The following is a 19,806-nucleotide window of genomic DNA, read 5'->3' on the forward strand; positions in this document are numbered from 1 at the left end:
TACGTTAATGATTGCACACAAATTAAATTGATCTGCATTTCACTCTATATCTACTACTGGAGTACTAATATTTGCTAAGTAAAAGTGTTTATTAAATAAAAAAAAATTGATTAAACATATTTTTTTAAGTCTGGCAGTTTATTACCAGAGAAAACAACAGACAAATGTGGATTTTGATTTAAAAAAAATCTAACTTTAAAACTATTTAACTGTCAGACTACTAACCTAGTGCGAGTTTACACTCAGCCCACTGGTATTATGGATTTATATTTGGTAGGTTGTTTATAGGGAAATAAATGTTATTAATATTTCGTCTGGTTGCGATAATAGTGGCTATTTTAAGTAAAACATTAATGAATTTAAACATCATAATGAATGTAAAGCTAACTAACTTATACACATTGACTTTATGATAACAAAATAAAGAAGGATATTTTTTACTTACTAATATCATAATAATTATCAATATTTGTTATATTTTTGGAAACCTATTGCAACTTTAAATATAATTAGGTAAAACACTTTTAGACACAGAATAAACATAATATATTTAAATTAGAAAACAAACATTGAACCAAAATAGAAAACAAAGCTGTTCCTACATAATAAAGCGGATTTGCTAATTGTTTTCTAAAATACTAGTTTAGAGGTCTTAATTGTAGATTATCTTTAGACGTTAATATTTAAAAAATACCAACCGAATTAAAAACCTCCTCCTTTTTTTTAAGTCAGTTAAAGAAAGTGCATCACAAACCCTTTAATAAGGCATTAGTATGACTAATTGATTTATCTATGCTGAAGGTTAGGTGTGATAGGTATCATTTTAATGGTAGACCTTTGCCCAGCGCCGAGTATAATCAAATTAGTATTCTAAACTTAATGACATAGTGGTGCAATTTGCATGATTGGATCTATAACACGTTGTCCACCGCGTGTCGTTCCGAGAAGGTATAAACGTGACAGAAATGCAACAAATAGTCGTTTGTGGGTAATAAAAGGCATGTCCTGTGTTAATTATTATAAAGGCGACTTTGTCGCGTCAAACACGACAACGCTAACAAAAGTTTACCCTATATTAAGGCTGGGTTGCACAATCTTATTTTAACTTTAACAAACTTCAAAAATCTGTCAAACTCCATACAAAAAACACCGGTTATCGTCAAAGTTACGGTCAAAATTAGCTGGTGCAACTCGGCCTAAGACTGTTTTTTAGTGGACAAATTAGATTGAAAGTAGGAAAGGATAAACATTTATTTGGTACCAAAAATAAAAACAATACAAATCAACATAGGTAAGAGCAAAACAAAATTGTTGTACCAAACTTGTTTCCAGTTTTGCTTCTTATTTTGAATTATTATTATTTAAAAATACTATTTTAGAAACTTTTAATAAAATAGAAACTTAAACTAAGGCAATGAATCACTTGATCTTGATGACACTTTGATTCAGGCTTAAGGAAGGCATCGCTTTGGGGGATTCAAAGTTTTATTTATTCCTTTAACCCATCCCATCTCTATGGGAAAAGTTTTAAAGGGTCAATATGGGTCTATTGGCACGCCATAAATTTCTCCATAGAGATAGCTTAATGGGATTGACATGGGTAATCGATGGGAATAGACGAAGAATAAAAACTGGTGAAAAACTATCGTTATTGTTATCACAACGCTTTTGGTTGCATTACAGAGATATATATCATTTGGAAGTATTTGTTTCTATTAAAAATGTGCTATCAATATTACATTTTTATGCTGACGTCCAGTGCCATCATCATTTCAGCCTTAGTAAAACGTCTACTGCTGAACATAGGCCTCTCCCAATGCTTTCCATGTTGATCGATTGGTAGCGGTCTGCGTCCAGCGCTTTCCTGCTACCTTTATGATGTCGTCGGTCCACCTTGTGGGTGGTCAGTACATCGACTCATTGTAATGTTCTAAAATTGGAAATAAATAAGGAATATTTTAATAATTTCGGCGTATAGAAAGAAAAAACAATTCTTACTAAATCGAATAATGTGTGACCACTGACCATCATTCCAAAATATTATAACGCGCCTACAGAAAACCAGTTAACTTATAGCTTGTAAAGGTCAATTTTGCTTGCAAACTAATTTATCATTGTACGATTGAACAGCTTGTTTATGTTTTGCACCTGATACGTAATCCCAGTGTTGGTTTTTATTGTTATTAACCTTGTGGCCATTGACGTCAATACTCGGGGGCGTGATGCGCCGTGTCAGCGATTCGATCATGTTGTTTTATTTTGTTTTGAATTTATAATCGAGTTCCGTTTTGATTTGCATCGCTGCTTTATCGATGCAAAGATTCCTATCCGGTTCTATTACTAGATGGTCAAAAGAAGTCAGAATGTCTATAAGTGTTTGTAGGCAAGGTTCTAACTGTTTGCAGTTTAATACCCCGGGACAAACTTGACCTTCACTGGTTGGGTTTTATTGGCAGTCAAGCTGTAGATCCTGGCTACACAGGAGTTGTAGCAGTGGGAACGAGAGGTGGGAATAGTCCCGTTCTAACTATTAACCATTGACGTGTAATTTGTAAGTAGGTACTAAGTTTGTACTAAGTACCTACGTCTTAGGTCAAAATAAATCTGAATCTCGTCATCGATCTACAAGGTGACCTATTCGTTCCACATACATCATTATATAGGTACTTTGTTTATCTTGACATTGCTTTATTGACCCTTTGTGGTGTAAAATAAAAAGAACATGGATGTATGTATACCCGTGATAAAATACTGCCACAAAAAACGTAGAACACTCAAAAATCTTCCATACAAGCTCTGCAATGCGTTGTTCTACATTATTTACAGCCGGCTATATCACATAGCATTCGCAGGATTAGGATTGAACTCAGCTTTATTGTGTGGGCTCCTATTTGAGAGTACAATGTAAGTGTTAATATATGGGTTTTATTTCGGGAGAGTGTTAGAGAAAATTCCAAAACAAAAGAGGATCACACATGATGTAAATGTCAGAAGTAGGTCTAAAGGCTTGTATTGTACTATTCGTTGTTCTATGCCTGTATTAAAAATCTAATCTTAAAACGAATTTAAAACTGTAATATCTAAAAATGAACCAATTTCAGGATTGCATCTGTTATTTAGTATAAATAATAAATAGAGTTTTGTGTGTGGTTTCAGAATAACAGTGTTGGTACTGAGGTCGTTGTGTAAATCCTTGGGGGAGGCTTTTGTCCAGCAGTGGACGTCATTTGGTTCAAACGAACGAAATAATAATAATTATGTAGTATAGGGTGTTTTTTTAGAGGTATAGAACTTTAAAATGAAATAAAATAAGGTACTTGATACAAATAAGGCCTACGTTCTAATAAGGCCTATACATCAGAAAACACAGATAAATAAATCCAACCGGGATAATACTTCAAGGACACGTACTCATATGCCCTACAACCCGGTAGAGTGCAAGAGTGTCCCGATCCACGATCCCAGCACCAATTGGCACGCGTTCTTCTAAGGTGGTGGGTGATTTCGTGCTCTCTTATAAAAATCTGGCGATTTCATCTTAAATTTTCGGTAAAATAACGCTGTTTTAGATTAATCTTTTCTTAGTAATCGTTTCTAAATATTTCTTACTAGCTAATAATTACCTTAATTTGTACTACTGGCTATAGATGCATTATTTGTAAATTTTTAAAGACAACAAGAGTGAGATATCTAATAAGGCCTAGGCCTTATTTCAGCATGGTAGGCCATATTGGATACTTATGTACAAATACAAATACAAATATTTTATTTATGCAAACACACCGTTTACGCATACACCTTTAAATACAATTGGTAACAATAAAATCGGTAAACATTATATTGCTTTGTCTGCGGGTCCCACACTAGGAATAACCTGTGTCGTGGGCACCCAGTGGTGCTATGTAACCAGTACAGCGACAGATATAAGCGTCTACAAGTCAAGTTAAGCAGTCCAACGTTTAATTTAATACTAATAATGACTAAACTACAATTTAATACAAATACGGTTGTGTTTTTTTTGTAATATTATAAAAATTAAAGGATGGAAGAAGTTAATAAACCTTGTTTTTGTTGACTGGCGTTAATATTTATTGAAATATTATAAGCATTTAAAGTTAGGTAGGCCTTATTTGTATCAAGTACCTTACTCGTATGTAAAAATATGTTTGATTCACATGGTATTGATTTTGTTTAAAAGATGTTCTTATGCCATTTATGCTTCAAAATTATATCGGGCCAAAGGGCGCCACGGTTGGCTCAAATGTAGCGTAATCTAGATGTCCAATTTTCAATTTCTTTTTCGAGCAACTGGGAATGGTCCCAGTTGCCCAGTAGTTGGCATGTATGGACATCGGCAATAACGCGACGAATGTTGGCATTGAATTCCGTAGTTTATCTGCGCATTAGTGGACTTCACATATCCCCAGAGAAAATAATACATATGGGTGAGATCGATTGAAATTATGCGCTCATTGAATATTTCCCGCAATAAATTGAATGTGTCGCGTGCTGGTTGGATGGTAACATCATCTTGTTGAAACCATAGCTCTGCCACATTAATATCATTCATCTGAGGAATGAAAAGTTACGAAAATTACGTCGACCGTAATATGGACGTTTGTATGGAAAACTGAACCATGATTTTTAACATACATTTTTGCACAATTTGCAAACGTTGTTCTGAAGTAATTCTATTTAATTATGAAATGGCAAAACATACTGTCCACAGATGTACCACCAACTATCAAATTAAATATCACTAGAAACAGTGTAACCAATTTAAAGTTGTACACCTCTAAAAAAATAAAACCTCTTTAGTTTAAAAAAAAACATGTTCTTCAGGTAGGTAAAGTTGTTCTCCAAATGCTTCACAAAAGAAAATTGATAAATAATTCAGCACTAAAGCCGAAGTGTAAAACTATGTCATAATTATTATTAATTCTTGGCAGCTGTGAGAATAATAGTTTATAAATATTTGACCAAAATACTAAAATTATATCGATGTTGCTTGCCTTTGATGTAAAATAGTAACTTTAGTCTATTTTAGATAGGTATTAATCCTTTGACTGTCTATCTCTATTTTAGATATAATAACAATCAGTTAGTCCTTTGTGTGTCACGACGTAATGATATTGAAGTTACTTACCTGTGCCTTATTGAGCCTGATTAAACGACAAAACGGTTAAATGAGAAAATTTGTATAGGCAGCACATCAAACGAAACACTGTCGGACCTTATGTACTTGTAAGAAGTGCTATTTTGAAACAAAAATGTATTGTCTGATGTGACAAACGTTTCACGTACTAACATGACAACCGCCTATACGACCTCTAGACAATCAATATAATAGAGAATTAAAGGAATGCTTTACTTTGAATAGGTAATTATAAGGATTCGTTGTCTAAGTTAAGATGATGATAATATTACATCGCTTGTTACTGATTTACTACATGTGTGTAGTGTGTTTTGATGTCTATAATACGATGGTTATGTGGTTACATAACCATTAAATGTTAGATTACACATGAAATACTGCGAAATTGTAGTATAGAGTTGTCATTTTGTATTTTGCGATCTAACCATGACTCTTTGTAATTTGATCGTAATTATATTATGTCGATATTTTTGAAAATATGAGAACACATCACCATTATTTTTTATTGCATCAATATTGCGATCACGATGACCGATTGTTATTGATCATATTTTCGAAAATGCTAGTAACAATATAGGTATATACGTCACTACTATTTTAACTGCGTCAATTATACAGTGTAATCAAAAACAAAAACATGTTTTTGGTACGGGAATAGTGTTTGTGCACAACGCGAATTGTTAAACAGATGACTGGTAAATCATAATATAGTTCCAAAATACTGGACTGTCCTGTCGATGACATTGACAGTGGGGCGCCACCGTCAATACCGGATCGCTGGTTCAGATTTTTGCCCTGTTGGAAACCATATAGTTGAACGATGGTAGCGCCCCCGTGTCATTGAGTTTGGTGGGACAGTTCAGCGTGGGTCATCTATAACCACATAGAAAACGTCAACAACTGTATTTATACAGGGTGTAGAATAGGTCAGTATTTTTACTACGACTTCAATTGAAAATAGTGATTTTGTTGTGGCAAAATCACAATAGATACAGAATCTTGTTCTTTGAGGTAAGTTCAGCGAACCACGAAGACTTTTAAAGATTTAAATTTCGTGGTTTACGTATAAAAGGATTGAGGGTTGTAAAACAAAACAAGCACGATGGCACCCTACAGGATTACTATTCGACAAGGCCTCACATACGAGCGAGCATTGAGTATTGACTCACGCACACTAAATACTGTGGAGTATTTAACTGCCTAAATAATAATAAAAACACAGAATGTACTTTTTAAAGTTGCCTGAAGACACTGAAAGGTAAATAAGTGGTTAATATGATTCATGATAATTCATGCATTTAATCATATATTTCCTCCACCATTTTCTGCAGTCTGGCACCTCACGTCACACATCATTTTACCGAAGTCAGCCCTATGGCTTCGGCGCAGTACCGATCACTGACGTTTGTCAACAAAATGGTGCTTGACTCTTGATACAAGCTAAATTACACCATATTGTTAGTGACATTGAGCATACATTTTTTAAAATACCTTTGCGAAGTAAACCTTCTGTACGTAGTACTAATTATTATTCTGTGGTTGTAATTTTAATGCAGTCTACATCTTTCTTTGGAAATAAAGCCGCCGACAACAAGCCGGGCTTGGTGTGTAGGGTCCTTGATAGGGTCTCTTACGAAGTATGAGTAAAACACTCACATACTAATACTGAAGAGTATATTTAATCCTAATATTTGGCATAACATCACAACATAGAAGTTTTTAAATAAATTAGGTACATATTATGTTCTATTAGTTCTTTGCCCAGTGAGGCCAGCCTTCGATCTCCTTCTGCAAGGCATCTCCAGGACTGACAGTGCTCGACAGTTGTCTATGGCCGAATAGCTTGTAGTCACCAGCGATGTGGTTGTTCTGGACGCCATACTCTATCAGCTCTTGGGCTGCTTTCAGGGCTTCAGGGCTTGGTAGTTTCTCTGCGAAATTAAAAGTAAATAAATAGTTGTTTACTAATCTACACAAGTAAGCTTCAAAGTATGAAACATTTTTATGAAATGAAGTTTATTGTATAGAGGCAATATTATTATGACGGTTTTCTGAAATTACTCAACAAAAATATGTATAATATTAATTATTTATTTGGGCGTGACTTTTGATATTTGATATTACTTTTCACTGCTTTTATAAAACGAATTTATAATAAGCAACATTAGAATTTATTTCGTAGTTCTTTTTCATAAAAAGTTATTTCTGTGTGACTCCGTCAGAGTATAGTGTAAGACAATTTCCACTCTTCCCATGGATGTCGTAGAGAGAGAACTATACTCAACATCAAATAAACCGCACCTTCCGCGACGCGAACTTTAACGATTTTCTTCTGACACAATCGTGGTACCCCAACAATATTGGTGTTATTTGAAAGCCCAATAAATATCCTTAAAGAAAAACACATTTAATTTCTTAATGAATGATTAACATATACCATAAATGTGACTTGAAAAAATACTTCACTTTGGGCCCACCTATGGGATCAATTAGACCAATTTTTATGGTTATAAAACCAAATAATGATTTCACGTGTCCTCTTTAACAGATGGATAGCAATTAAACCCAACTTAACAGTTTTATAGCCATAAAAGTTGGCTCTAGCGTAACTACCTATTTTTTGAAGAAGTGACTGGATCCTTCTAAAGACACATTTTTGGAGTAAAAACCTTTCCTTTAATGAAATGAAGGTTAGAACTAGGCTTTTAAATGGTACCAATATTGGTAGGAAGTGGGGATGCATACGTTTGAAAATGCTTGTCGCGGGAGGTGCGATTTATTTGACGTCGAGTGTATTTGTGACTATAGAGCTTCCCCATCCCGTCTGGTTATCATTGCGAGGCTAGTGTAGGCCAAATCCTCCATTTGCTCATACTACGCCCGTTCACAAACATTACTATGAGGTCTCACAATGCGCGTGGACGCACAGGGTGACACACGAACCAATCACAGGGCTCTATTCAACACTGTGCGTTCGATTTGCTGCGTCACTTAAGCATGGCGCAGCAAATCGAAAGCATGATGATCCTTGATAAAAGACTAACGTACCAACAAAAGTGCCAATGAAGCCGATGCCAATGGCTTTGTCGTTGTAGCCCTTAGTGTGAGCGCCGACGCGGTGCCAGCCCGCGCCTTCGTACACCTTCCCGTTGCCGCCCACCATGAAACTGGAGCCAAGCATGAACATTATAATTATAACAGTTAGGCTGAGTTTTTTGTCACCAACCCCTACTCTTTCCACGGGTGTCGTAAGAGGCGACTTAGGGACTACACATCATACAGAGAACGGGCAGCAGCGCTCTCTGAAAAACATCAATCTTTCTAACTGCGATCTCCAACTCGCCTGCCAAGCGTCGAGATTATGGCAAAACCCTCCACTATAGTGGAGGAGGCTCATAGTCCAGCAGTGGACTGTAAAGGGCTGTTGATCGGTTGATCGGTAGGCTGAGTTGCACCACCTAATAAACTTTAACCGCAGCTATAGCGATAATCGGTGCGTTTTTGAATAGAGTTTAACAGATTGTTGACGTTTGTTAAAGTTAAATTAAGATGGTGCCATCCAGCCTTAGATTAATTAATTCAACGAAACTCTTAATTTTAGAAGAAATAAACAACAAATTTTTATAGCAAACGTATTAATTTTTTGAGGATAAATTATGGCGGTAACTATTCATTAGAGACTGCAGAATAATTATGATATTTTAATAATATATTGCAGAATCTTTACTAATATTATAAAGAGGCAAAGTTTGCAAGTTTTTTCCTACATATCTTAGGAAGTAGCTACAGAACCGATTTTCAAAATTATTTCAGCAGTAGAAAGCTACATGTTTCTGAGTGATATAAGCTATCATATCTTCCTGTGACAGAATTCACGCGGCGCCTAGGGAAAAAGTTAAGTAATTTTATACTCACGAGTAAGGAATATCGTCAAATCCAATCTTCATAACGTATCCCCGGATATTGTTGACTGTCTGCAGGCATAACTTGTCGGAGTAGCAGTCTTTAGAAGCAGTGTGCTGTATCACCACCATGTTCACGGGGTTGGCCAGCTCCTGCTTGCGGTTTATTTCAGACCCAGCCCATTCCGTTATGGGAATTATATCCAGAGTGTTACCTGGTGGAAAAGAATAAGAGGTTATTGGTACACTTGTCACCTTTATTAGGGAATAGTTATGGATTTATCAGCTGAAATACAGTAGCGTTAAAATCAATAATTAATTATCCACTGACATTTGGGTGTAAGTCTATTAAACTAAATACTATTTAACTCTGTAAGACAAGACTGCTATTAGACTATTTTATTAGGTACAAGTAAATTTTTGAGTCTTTCCTCAAATACTTAGATGCGGTTATCATGATTGACAGCTTAAGATTTTTGGTAAGATTATTTATTTGTTGTTGTCAAAATAAAATGTACATTATAATCAGCTCTGTTAATTGCAAATCTATTGTTAATTAAAGAGAGACAGACATGAGAAGTTAGGGTCAAGGTTATGTCTAGCATATGGGTGAAAGAGTCAACGAACAGTCTACAATGAGAATAGTTATTTTTATACGTACCACCAACGGCTAATATAACAACAATAGCTACTAACAGCTTCATTTTGTACAAAATATAATAAAAACTATTATAGAAAGTTTAAGTGTGTGTTGCACCAAACCGACTCTGTTAATACGTTAGTGGTTTACACTTCGCGGTATTTGTACTGAAAGGTTCAGATAAGTTGGGTGAGTCCCCTGGACCTAGATGTATAGGATTGATAGATTATAACAATGCTTAGTGATGAGTAAAGGACGATTCCCATCTAAATTCCAATGACTGTCAAAATGTTAGGCATTCAGCAATTTTTGTGCCACCGGCAAGTTTTTCTTAAATATTGAACGCACGTTAGAATGAAGAATATTCGGATAAAATTTGGAAAATGATTGTTTTCAAGTGAACAGTAATTTTATAGAATATTGAGCATTATGAATAAAAAATCCTGATCTTGATTTTACAGGAATGCAAATTTCTAATGTGTAATCTGGAAAGCTCGGTATTGAAATATTTGCTCTACATTTGAATTACGTCACGCACGAGTGCTGATAATATGAAAATAGCTTGCGTTCCATATTTATTACATCGGAAAATTGAACCCACGACCACCTAAAGTGTTCAGTCCTTTATATTTATGGAAGCGTTTTTTACAGTATCATTGTGCAAATTATACTCGAACACTTGCAGATAAAACTTTTTCTACTTGACATTATTATTTACAAGAGATGAGTTTTTTAAAAACAATAAGCCTAACGTAAGTAGCTACTCCATAATTGTTTAGTAATTATTTTCCTCATTATTTTATTGAAACATCTCATTGGAAAAGCACATTACAGAAAGTAAGGAAAACTTTACTAATCTTAATGTGCCTACTTTACAATAGGGAGTAGTAATTCCCCCATTAAAACAATTACATAAAATAAAATGTATTGATTTGATCCTAACGAACTTTTGTAGGTATACCAAACTTTAGAGACCTCATACACAGCAATTCACGTTCTAGAATCAAGCTACATCCTAATTATGTTACTAATTACAATAAAATGTTACCGAATACCTATACGAAACAATGTTCGTTCGTTCGTTCGTTTCAGCCGAAAGACGTCCACTGCTGGACCAAGCTTCTCCACAAAGACCGGTCCAGCGCCGCCCGCATCCAGGCACCACCCGCGACCTTCACCAGATCCTCATTACCTATAATATAGCACACCTTAAAAAAAACTTCATACTTATACACCGTGTTACTTTGCATTCTTGCCATATTCACAGAGATAAAAGTAGGTAACAATACCTATTATTTAAGATAAACAAGAGACTCCCATAAAGAAAGTACACTAAAATTTTAGTAACTTTAGTTTTTCAGTACAAATTGGAATAAACCACTTTTGTCTCGCACGTTCTACAGGTGCAAGTGGAATAAACCTAGTGGGCGTGGCCTAGTTCTTAATTTTATGGCTTTGGGTACCAGCCTTTTTATCCAGTCGTATTAACTATTTTAAAATACTCTTCAGTTGATTTCAGATTTTCCTTTCTACTTTACGGGCTTAGGACCGTCAAAAATACGTAATAATTAATAGGGTTTCAATTAATTTACAACATTGTACCCTATTTTTACAAATTAATAAATTAAGTATGAAATGAAATCACCTTATTCACAATTAATTATTTATTCATAAGTTCCTACTTACAAAGTTTACGTACTGCGAAGCAAGTGTTCAAAGTGTCCTCCGTTCTGATGAAGGCACAGTCTAGCACGGCGAAGCGTAGGTTTTTCGCTTTAGTTTTCGCAACACATAAACGTTTTGTATCACAGTTTCACTAAAACAATCCTTTCATGTAACGCGTTTACACTGTTTATCTCTTCTGCGCATACCAGTCGTTTCAAGTCACTCCAAAAATCCATTGGTGTCAGGTCCGAGGATCGTGGTGGCCAAGCTACTGGACCCCTCGTCCAATCCACTGTTCACCAAACGTATTATTCGCGCACTTGACGTCCTTATTGTGGGGGAGCACCATCCTGCTGGTAGTAGAGCATTTGGTGTAACGCTAAGGGTACGTCATCAAGCATTTCGTCTAAGACGTCTTGCAGACACTCCAAGCACCATTTTTATTAAATTATTCGTTGTTTGAATACACTTCACTCATTTTTGTATTATTTATAACGTGATTTGTGTTTGATGGATTTCTCAGTTTTTTACAAGTGTCAAAAAGACATTTTAAAGACAATAGATTGCAATAGATATTTAAAAATACAATAAAAAGTAAAAAAGTCTCCATCGCCATCGCCAACAAGTGATGTGCATGCGTTACGATAATTAGTGGTGTGTTTAACAGATTGTCGATAAAATAAAATTCTCAAGATTAAAAAAAAATTTTTTCGGGCATTATTTTATTACGGATTTGTGTTCAGTATCAGTAATATAGTAACCTCTGTAAATATGGCAAGAATGCAAAGTAACACCCTGTATTTTAGACATTTTAATGATTTTCAATTTTTTGTTCCTGAATTCCATTTTTTTTATAAATAAACTTTGTTTACCAGTTTCGAGATTGGAAATATACCAGGAGCTGTTTGCTACTATGCCAATGACCTTGTATTGGAAGGAGGAAAAAAATAATACCTTTTGTGAATAAATTATATCAAAAAAGTAGGGTGCATTAAGAGCTTACTGAACGCGAGTGAGTTATTAATAATTTTTAGTCTAATGAAATGCTAAATGGAATCTGTTGCTAAATACTCTTGTAGTAGCTAAAATTACTACTAGGTACCTTGCTGTCAGGCACCGGTAAAATAAGTGATTTATGAACATAACACGATATTGTCTCCTTTTTCATACATTTTATCGTAATTTGTATTTTTCGTTGTTCGTGCCAAATATAAATAATAGGTATACCTACTTTTTTCTTTTGTATTGTTTGAGTCTTACCTGGTATTATTTCTACACAAATCTATTGAGTTTTTATTTATTCTTACGTTTGAAAGAAAAACTTATGAAATAAGCTTTCCTTATTTCCTTAAGTAGGTACGTGCGAAAAGTTTATCCTCTTATTTATTTTAGGTGAAAATAAGGTATTTTGTCGAAGAAAGCTTTTTTTGCTCGTTAATACGACATGTGTAACACATAATTATGAGTGATTTTGTTCTAATTTAAATATTATTGTTTGAATTTTAACTAAATTAATGTACGAGTTAATTAGTAAGATACTATAATCCGGGGCTTTTCAAGACGAGAGTGAACAGGCACTTACAGGGAAGAATATAATACTTATGTACCATCCTAGACGACAGTTCACTTAACATCCGTGCGATTGTGGTCAAATACCTGCCTTGTTTGTTCTGCATAAAGAAAGATATATGTAGTAAGATTAACGCCCGTTTTCACCACCAATCCTTAATTTTTAAGTGACCCCTATGGTAACACAGCAGGAATTTTTAAACGTGTGCCTTGATACACTAGTAGCAATATAATATTTTTAATAATTAATAGTTTTTGAAAAACACAAACTTCTGTAAAGTTAATGACAGTTATCAACATAGTAGTAAAAAAGGAAAATTTCCTTTGCCAATATAGTAGTAAAAAAATCCTTTCCGAAAGCTCAATTAGTTTTGAATACCAATAAATTCATGGAAATTTGCACCAACCAAAATGAATACAGTACGCATCGCATTTTACAACACCGCTTTTGTAAAACCTTGGAGTTTCACCATCCAAGGGCTCCCGCCTGTCTGATTAGTTAGGGGGTGAAATTTATGGGTACCCTTGCTTTTTCTTCGCAATATATTACAATGGCTGTTGACTTGATGGACGTGGGGTTTAACGTTACGACGTTTGCATTCAATTGTTTATTCACATGTGTTTTTTATAGCGGTGTTTGTCGTTTTGCCCTTTGTAAAAGTCTATCCATGCCTGCCCGGTAGGTGTGTTGTTTTGTTAGTATGTACTGAAGCTCCGGGACGTTATTTACTTTTTTTGTTAATGCCAGCCAATTATATTTTCGGAAATATGTATATTAAGATGTAAATGATGCAATGAAATAAGAATGTTTTGGTTTATAAAATGTTCCTATTACTTTTCAGTAGGTACCTAAGCAGATTTCAAAACGCTACCGAATCTTAAGTAAAATAAAACACAAGTCGTTGATCCTTGATGCAATTTGTGAATTTTAAGCTTTTTTCAAGTATTTATTTTATCAGCTAATGTGAGATAAAATAATCTTAAATGCGAATTTTTATAAAGCTCTCAAAACTGTTTACATTTTTGAAGTAGAAAGTGTTTACTATTGAATTTCACTTTGCCTTTCTACATATTATGAATTGAACGCTCAAATAAATAAATATAACCAAACATCAGCTGCTTTTGAAGGGAGAAAATACCTATAAGTGCGTTTTGCAGGTTAGAAGTAGTCGTTCTTTTTTTCATGAAAAATATATTTTTTAATACTCATGAAAACCTTTTGACGTGTCTTTAGAGCTTCTACTATTCATGAAAATTAATTCTGGTAGGTACGTTTTTTTTGCTTTAGAATTCACTAATATTTGAACATTTATTATAAATATTCATGCCAGCGTGGAAACTGTTTCTAAGAACTAATCTTTACTAATGATGTATTATAAATGCGAAAGTAACTCTGTCTGTCTGTCTTGCTTTCACGCCTAAACCACTGAGACGACTTTGATGAAATTTGGCATAGAGATAGTTTGAGTCCCGGGAAAGGAAATAGGATAGTTTTTATCCCGGTTTTTGAAACAGGGACGCGCGCGATAAAGTTTCTCTGTGACAGACAAAATTCCACGCGGGCTAAGCCGCGGGCGGAAAGCTAGTCAAGAATATTTGCAAGCTAAAAAAATATATTATAATATTTGCAAGAAAAATAGTTTTTTTAATTTCAAATTCGAAGAAAAAACAAGTAACCAACCTAAAGTAATATTAAAATAAAAAAATAATATAAAGATGCAGTTTAAAAATATTTATTTCATGCTCCCAACACTGAATGGGCGGGAAGCCGTTTGTCGGCGTCAGATAACTCTCGACCTTAATGCCCTTGGTAGTCCCTGGCCTTTCGGCCACTATCGCTTGTAAGCGTATTCTATGTTTACACATTATAATCTACAACCCTTTTCGTCAGCAACATCGCCATAGAATAGATAACTTAAGTCGCCAGGCCGTAGACTAAACAACTACCTAAATAACATAACATAACACAGTGCATAGAGCGCTTTCACATTTAGGCGATTTAGCAGCGCAACAAACGCGCTGCCGAAAATTTCATACTATGTGACAATGGATGCATGCCTTCACATTATAAAAACCGGCCAAGTGCGTGTCGGACTCACGCACAAAGGGTTCCGTACCATTGATTTATGAAATTAAAATGATTATTTTTTAATTTAAGTTATTTTTATGAAAGATTACGCGGTAATAAGCGGTTTACGATTTACGAGGTATTAAAAAAAACTACTTACTAGATCTCGTTCAAAACAATTTTCGTTGGTAGTTTTTATAGTAATGTACATCATGTTTTTTTTAGATTTTTCATTTTCTTATTTTAGAAGTTAGAGGGCCAGAGGGGGTTGGGGGGGACCAAATTTTTTCCACTTTGGAAGCGTCTGTCACGCAAACTATTCGGTTTAGAAAAAAAGTATTTTAGAAACCTCGATATCATTTTTGAAGACCTATCCATAGATACCCCACACGTATGTGTTTGACGAAAAAAAAAAATTTTGAGTTGAAGTTCTAAGTATGGGGAGCCCCCAATATTTATTATTATTTTTTTATTTTTGCATCAAAATCTTAATGCGGTTCACAGAATACATCTACTTACCAAGTTTCAACAGTATAGCTCTTATAGTTTCGGAAAAAAATGGCTGTGACATACGGACGGACAGACGGACGGACGGACGGACAGACAGACAGACAGACAGACATGACGAATCTATAAGGGTTCCGTTTTTTGCCATTTGGCTACGGAAGCCTAAAAACGCTGCTGCCGCGCTGCTGTCGCGCTTCTAACGCCCTAATGTGAAAGCATTCTAACTGGATATACCTACCATCTTTTATTTTTTCAGAACAAAATCACAGACGAGAAAAGAGGTTTTAATATTCTGCCTACAGTATCTACATAATAATATTATTCATACCTAGACATAGTAGATACAGACAGTGGCAACAACTGTAGAGTAAGGTCCTGTCAATCGCCAGGGGTGCCAACTGTTAAGTATAAAAACGATAGCCCTCATTGAGAACCTCCTCCTTTTGTTGAAGTCAGTTAAAGATAGTATCGTCTTTATTCCTTATCCGCGTGTAAATATTATCTATACAGACAGACGCACTTAGCAGATAACAATATCAACGTTTATTATTAGATTCATTTGGACAAGATATTAATGCAAAATAAAACATTAATTGTTATGCTTCCTGATCACTTTGCGATTTGATAAGGATAGGTTATGTGGGTTAGACATAAGCAAAAACTTTTTGGGTTATGATTGAATACATTGTATTTTATGTAAATGCGCAAGATAATTATGAATAACTGTATTTTAGGCACTGTTTGTAGGCACTAAGGCGATTATTACACTGCGCCGCGCTCCGCCGCGGTTTGCGTGATTTCATATAAAAAATCCCGCGCGCAGACGCGTTTGTCAGTGTGTTGTGCCGCACGTGTTTTCTATACAAATTGAGTTACTTGCATACAATGATTAAATCTGTCGTCCCGCGTACCGCGGCGGAGCGCGGCGCAGTGTGATAATCGCCTAAGGAGGGCAATGACATACATGATTTGAAAATAATCAATGTCATTTGATTGAGACTAATAATACCCAACTGCTGGATAGTCCATAAAAATACCTATTGCCTTCCGCAGTTCTACTACCGGGTCACTTAGGGCCTTAGTGAGTTAATATGCTATAATATTTTATAGGTATTTTAAAGGTGACAAGTTAATAGCTACTAGATGAAATTGAAGTTCGGCGAAGAAGAAGTTGACGAAGATTAACGCTGCCGTCAAAGAGAAAATGATAGTTAGATAGATAGATAGATAGATAAATGGTTTATTTGCAAAACACATTGACACACAAGAAGCAAAAAGTAAGATTAATAAACACAGGAGTAGCAGGAAAGATATAGTACATTACAAAGAGAAAGAAAGAAAATCCTGCGCGCTAAGGTATAAGTGTGCCGCAGCGATGCAAAAAAGCAGAGAGCTCAGTGTAGACACTGCTCTGAAATGAGCAGAACACTGATTTTCAGCTCTTGCTTGAAAAAAAAAGAAGGAAAAAAAAATAAGGAAGACGCACGTGAATGGTAGAGAATAAGGTGGTGAAAATGTTGTACTATTGTAAACCTACATAAATATCAGAAATTAGGGAAATATAATAACTATAACTATTGTTCTTATATGGTTTATACAAACATATACTATCTGTCTATGAAAAGGAGTATGAGACTTAATAGTGTAAAATGGAGAATTTAGTCTGATGGCTGAGGAATCTCTCCTTCCACCCATGGCTCTATTTCCTAGTAGCAGACGAACCAAATCTGGAAGAGTGCGTAGATCTGACTGAACAACAGAATACCAGCTACACTCGACAGCACATCAGGCTACCAAATTTTTGTTGCAAACTCGTTCCTATTACAACTGCACAAGAATCCACAGTGTTTACCTTGACTTGCCGTCGTCTGTACTTTGAAACCTGAAGCTATTGTTGTGTATTAGGGACAACATCATGCTGAGCTGGAAGACCTTGAGTTCGATGATGGGTAAGCTAGATCTGGTTTATGCTTGTTGTGTCTGCAATACATGCATAATTCATCAGTTAGTCTGCTACCACTGATTTTAAATATGTCTGGCACAGTGGAGATTCTTTCAGTAGTGGTTTTTGTGGATTCGGTTGACCTGGCCGTGGTACCTATGATTTCTGATCGAAGTATTTGATAAGACGGAACTTTACTGTACCTACACCATAGAAATCAGAACTTATAATAGTATGTGCTTGTTCCCAATGAGTCATACTCAAACGAGTAACCCTGTTACTCGTAGGGAATTTTAACTGATCACAAACAATAAATACCTTTAATATCCAGTTAAAGGAGCTTTCATTATTTATTTATTTATTTATTTATTTATTAAGGTACAGCAACAGATTGCAAATCATGGCTTAATTATCCTGCTGTTGCCCGCTCTTTTGTTTTTTACTACTACTGCGCTGAATATTGTGTGCGGATTGGGTTGTCGTACAGGGGTACTACATGGTAAATTAAATCTCTTCGGCGAAAACAGGATAATTTAGATCGAACTTCACTTGGTAAGTTCGTTTGATCATTTAAAAATAAAGTAGGGGAGAAGTACCAAATACTGGATACTTTTTGAAAACTTAAAAAAAAACTCATACAAATTCAAAAATTTATTCATTAATTGCACTTAAAATTATTGCGTATCATTATACTTTAAGTTAGTAAACCAAATTATGTCTTAACTCTTTTATTTATTTTTATAAATAAATATTTATCCAAAATGGCACAAATCAATCATGAAATTTTGTGTACCCTAATACTGGACACTGTATCTTCCTAATATCGGATATCCCATATTAGGATAACAATTTAATATGGAGGCCTATTTTCGGCAGTGGACGTCCTATGGTTGAGATGATGATGATGATGGTTGCGGTAGCTAGTTTATTAGGTAACTGAATTATTTTGTTATTTATTGCTTGTTTTTTTTTTTATCTACAACGAGGAAGCTCTTGGCCTGTATCTCACCTGATGGTAAGTGATGATCAGGCCGAAGGTGGAAGCGAGCTTCACCCGGAATCCTCAACCACGGAGGAACTAGCTATCTTACCTTTAACTGCCGGAACACAACAATGCTGTTAACATTGTTGTTATGGCGACAGACTTAGGTAAGGTAGTTATAAAGCTAATTTGCGAACGTCGAAAGTGTTGACCAAACCAAAGTGTTGAAACAACTGTTGACCATCAGTAAACAGTAGTTAATAAGCTCCTTTTCCATTTCAGGATGAAAAGTAGCTTTTCGTCCTAGCTTCGTTTTAATTAACTGGTCTATTGTTTTATATCGGTTTTTCACAGCTTTCCAATGGCAATCGTGCCCCGCGAAAAGCTTTGGATGCTTTTAAATATCTCATTTCCTTATTAAATAATAGCATTTTATGCATGTCACACTGTCAGAAGAATAATAAATGCTACAATTTATTTAGGTACCCTTATACTGGATACCCAGTATTGGGAATAGCTAGGTATCCAATATTGAGGTAACTACCAATTTTTTACAAAAACCGTTATGAAATTTTTAACCTATTCCAATTATCGAGAAAACGCATTTAATATGCTTCACTAACTTTATACCTGGCTATTATGTACTATCACTCAAATAAAAACATCACTTATCATAGTTTTATTGCCTCCTGAAGTAAATATCAAAAATAAAACGATGAACGAAAAACGCACTTTAAAATTTGATTGCCAAGTAAAGAGAAATATGGCGATGCCGTTTAGGAAACTATCCCTAACATTGCATTGACCAACTGGTTTTAAATATTTCATGAAGATAGCGTTGTTACTTTTTCAGTAATTGGAGTATCCAGTATTGCGCGCGTATCCAATATTCGGTTCCGCTCCCCTACATTGAACAAAGATTAACAATTAATTTGCACTCCGATTGTAGTTGTACACAACATTCGTTTTAGTCTAGCTTTGATTTAAGTGATACAGTAATTCTAATAAATACATGCATGTTAGTTTACAATTTGCACCTACACAATTTAAGAAAAGATGCACGAGAAAGTGAGAAAACATCTAGATCCTTGCTAATTTCATTGTAAGCTCTACACATTCGGAACACTTGTTTGTTGTACGTTACATTATTCTGACATTTTGGCAGTGAAAAAAATTATAAAGAAACAATGTACAAAATACATAAAAAATCAAAATAATGAAGTAATCTAAAGCTTACAGCACCTTACAGTAAGAAAATACAGGTTAACAAGTAGGTAGGGGAGTGAGGGTTACTCGTTTTGGTGTGACTCGTTGGGAACAAGCAGCGTCGGTCTCACAATCTCATTGTTTTTACTTCTACAGTTGGTTTCACTATT

At 35.0% G+C, this 19,806-nt stretch overlaps 1 protein-coding gene across 1 annotated transcript; it reads right to left on the minus strand.

Annotated features, from left to right (window-relative positions):
- Positions 1 to 6,814: 6,814 nt before the first annotated feature.
- On the minus strand, positions 6,815 to 9,838 carry LOC114352831 (peptidoglycan recognition protein-like). The gene is made up of 4 exons (XM_028304572.1): positions 9,719 to 9,838; positions 9,071 to 9,272; positions 8,204 to 8,322; positions 6,815 to 7,086 (listed from the first exon to the last, which is right to left on the minus strand). The coding sequence occupies exons 1-4, from the start codon at positions 9,759 to 9,761 to the stop codon at positions 6,905 to 6,907; spliced, it is 546 nt and encodes a 181-aa protein (XP_028160373.1). The 5' UTR covers positions 9,762 to 9,838; the 3' UTR covers positions 6,815 to 6,904.
- Positions 9,839 to 19,806: the final 9,968 nt, after the last annotated feature.

Source organism: Ostrinia furnacalis, unplaced genomic scaffold (assembly GCF_004193835.3).
Source record: "Ostrinia furnacalis isolate ACB-3 unplaced genomic scaffold, ASM419383v2 OfSCF1456, whole genome shotgun sequence".
NCBI classification, from domain to species: Eukaryota; Metazoa; Arthropoda; class Insecta; order Lepidoptera; family Crambidae; genus Ostrinia; species Ostrinia furnacalis.

Bases quoted from the DNA above. Each gene is read 5' to 3' on its own strand.
- LOC114352831 (XM_028304572.1), bottom strand. From the start codon at position 9,761: ATGAAGCTGTTAGTAGCTATTGTTGTTATATTAGCCGTTGGTG. The intron at 9,273-9,718 runs GTACGTATAAAA...CTTTTCCACCAG, and splicing joins TGTTATATTAGCCGTTGGTG to GTAACACTCTGGATATAATT. The intron at 8,323-9,070 runs GTGAGTATAAAA...GCTTGGCTCCAG, and splicing joins TTTGACGATATTCCTTACTC to TTTCATGGTGGGCGGCAACG.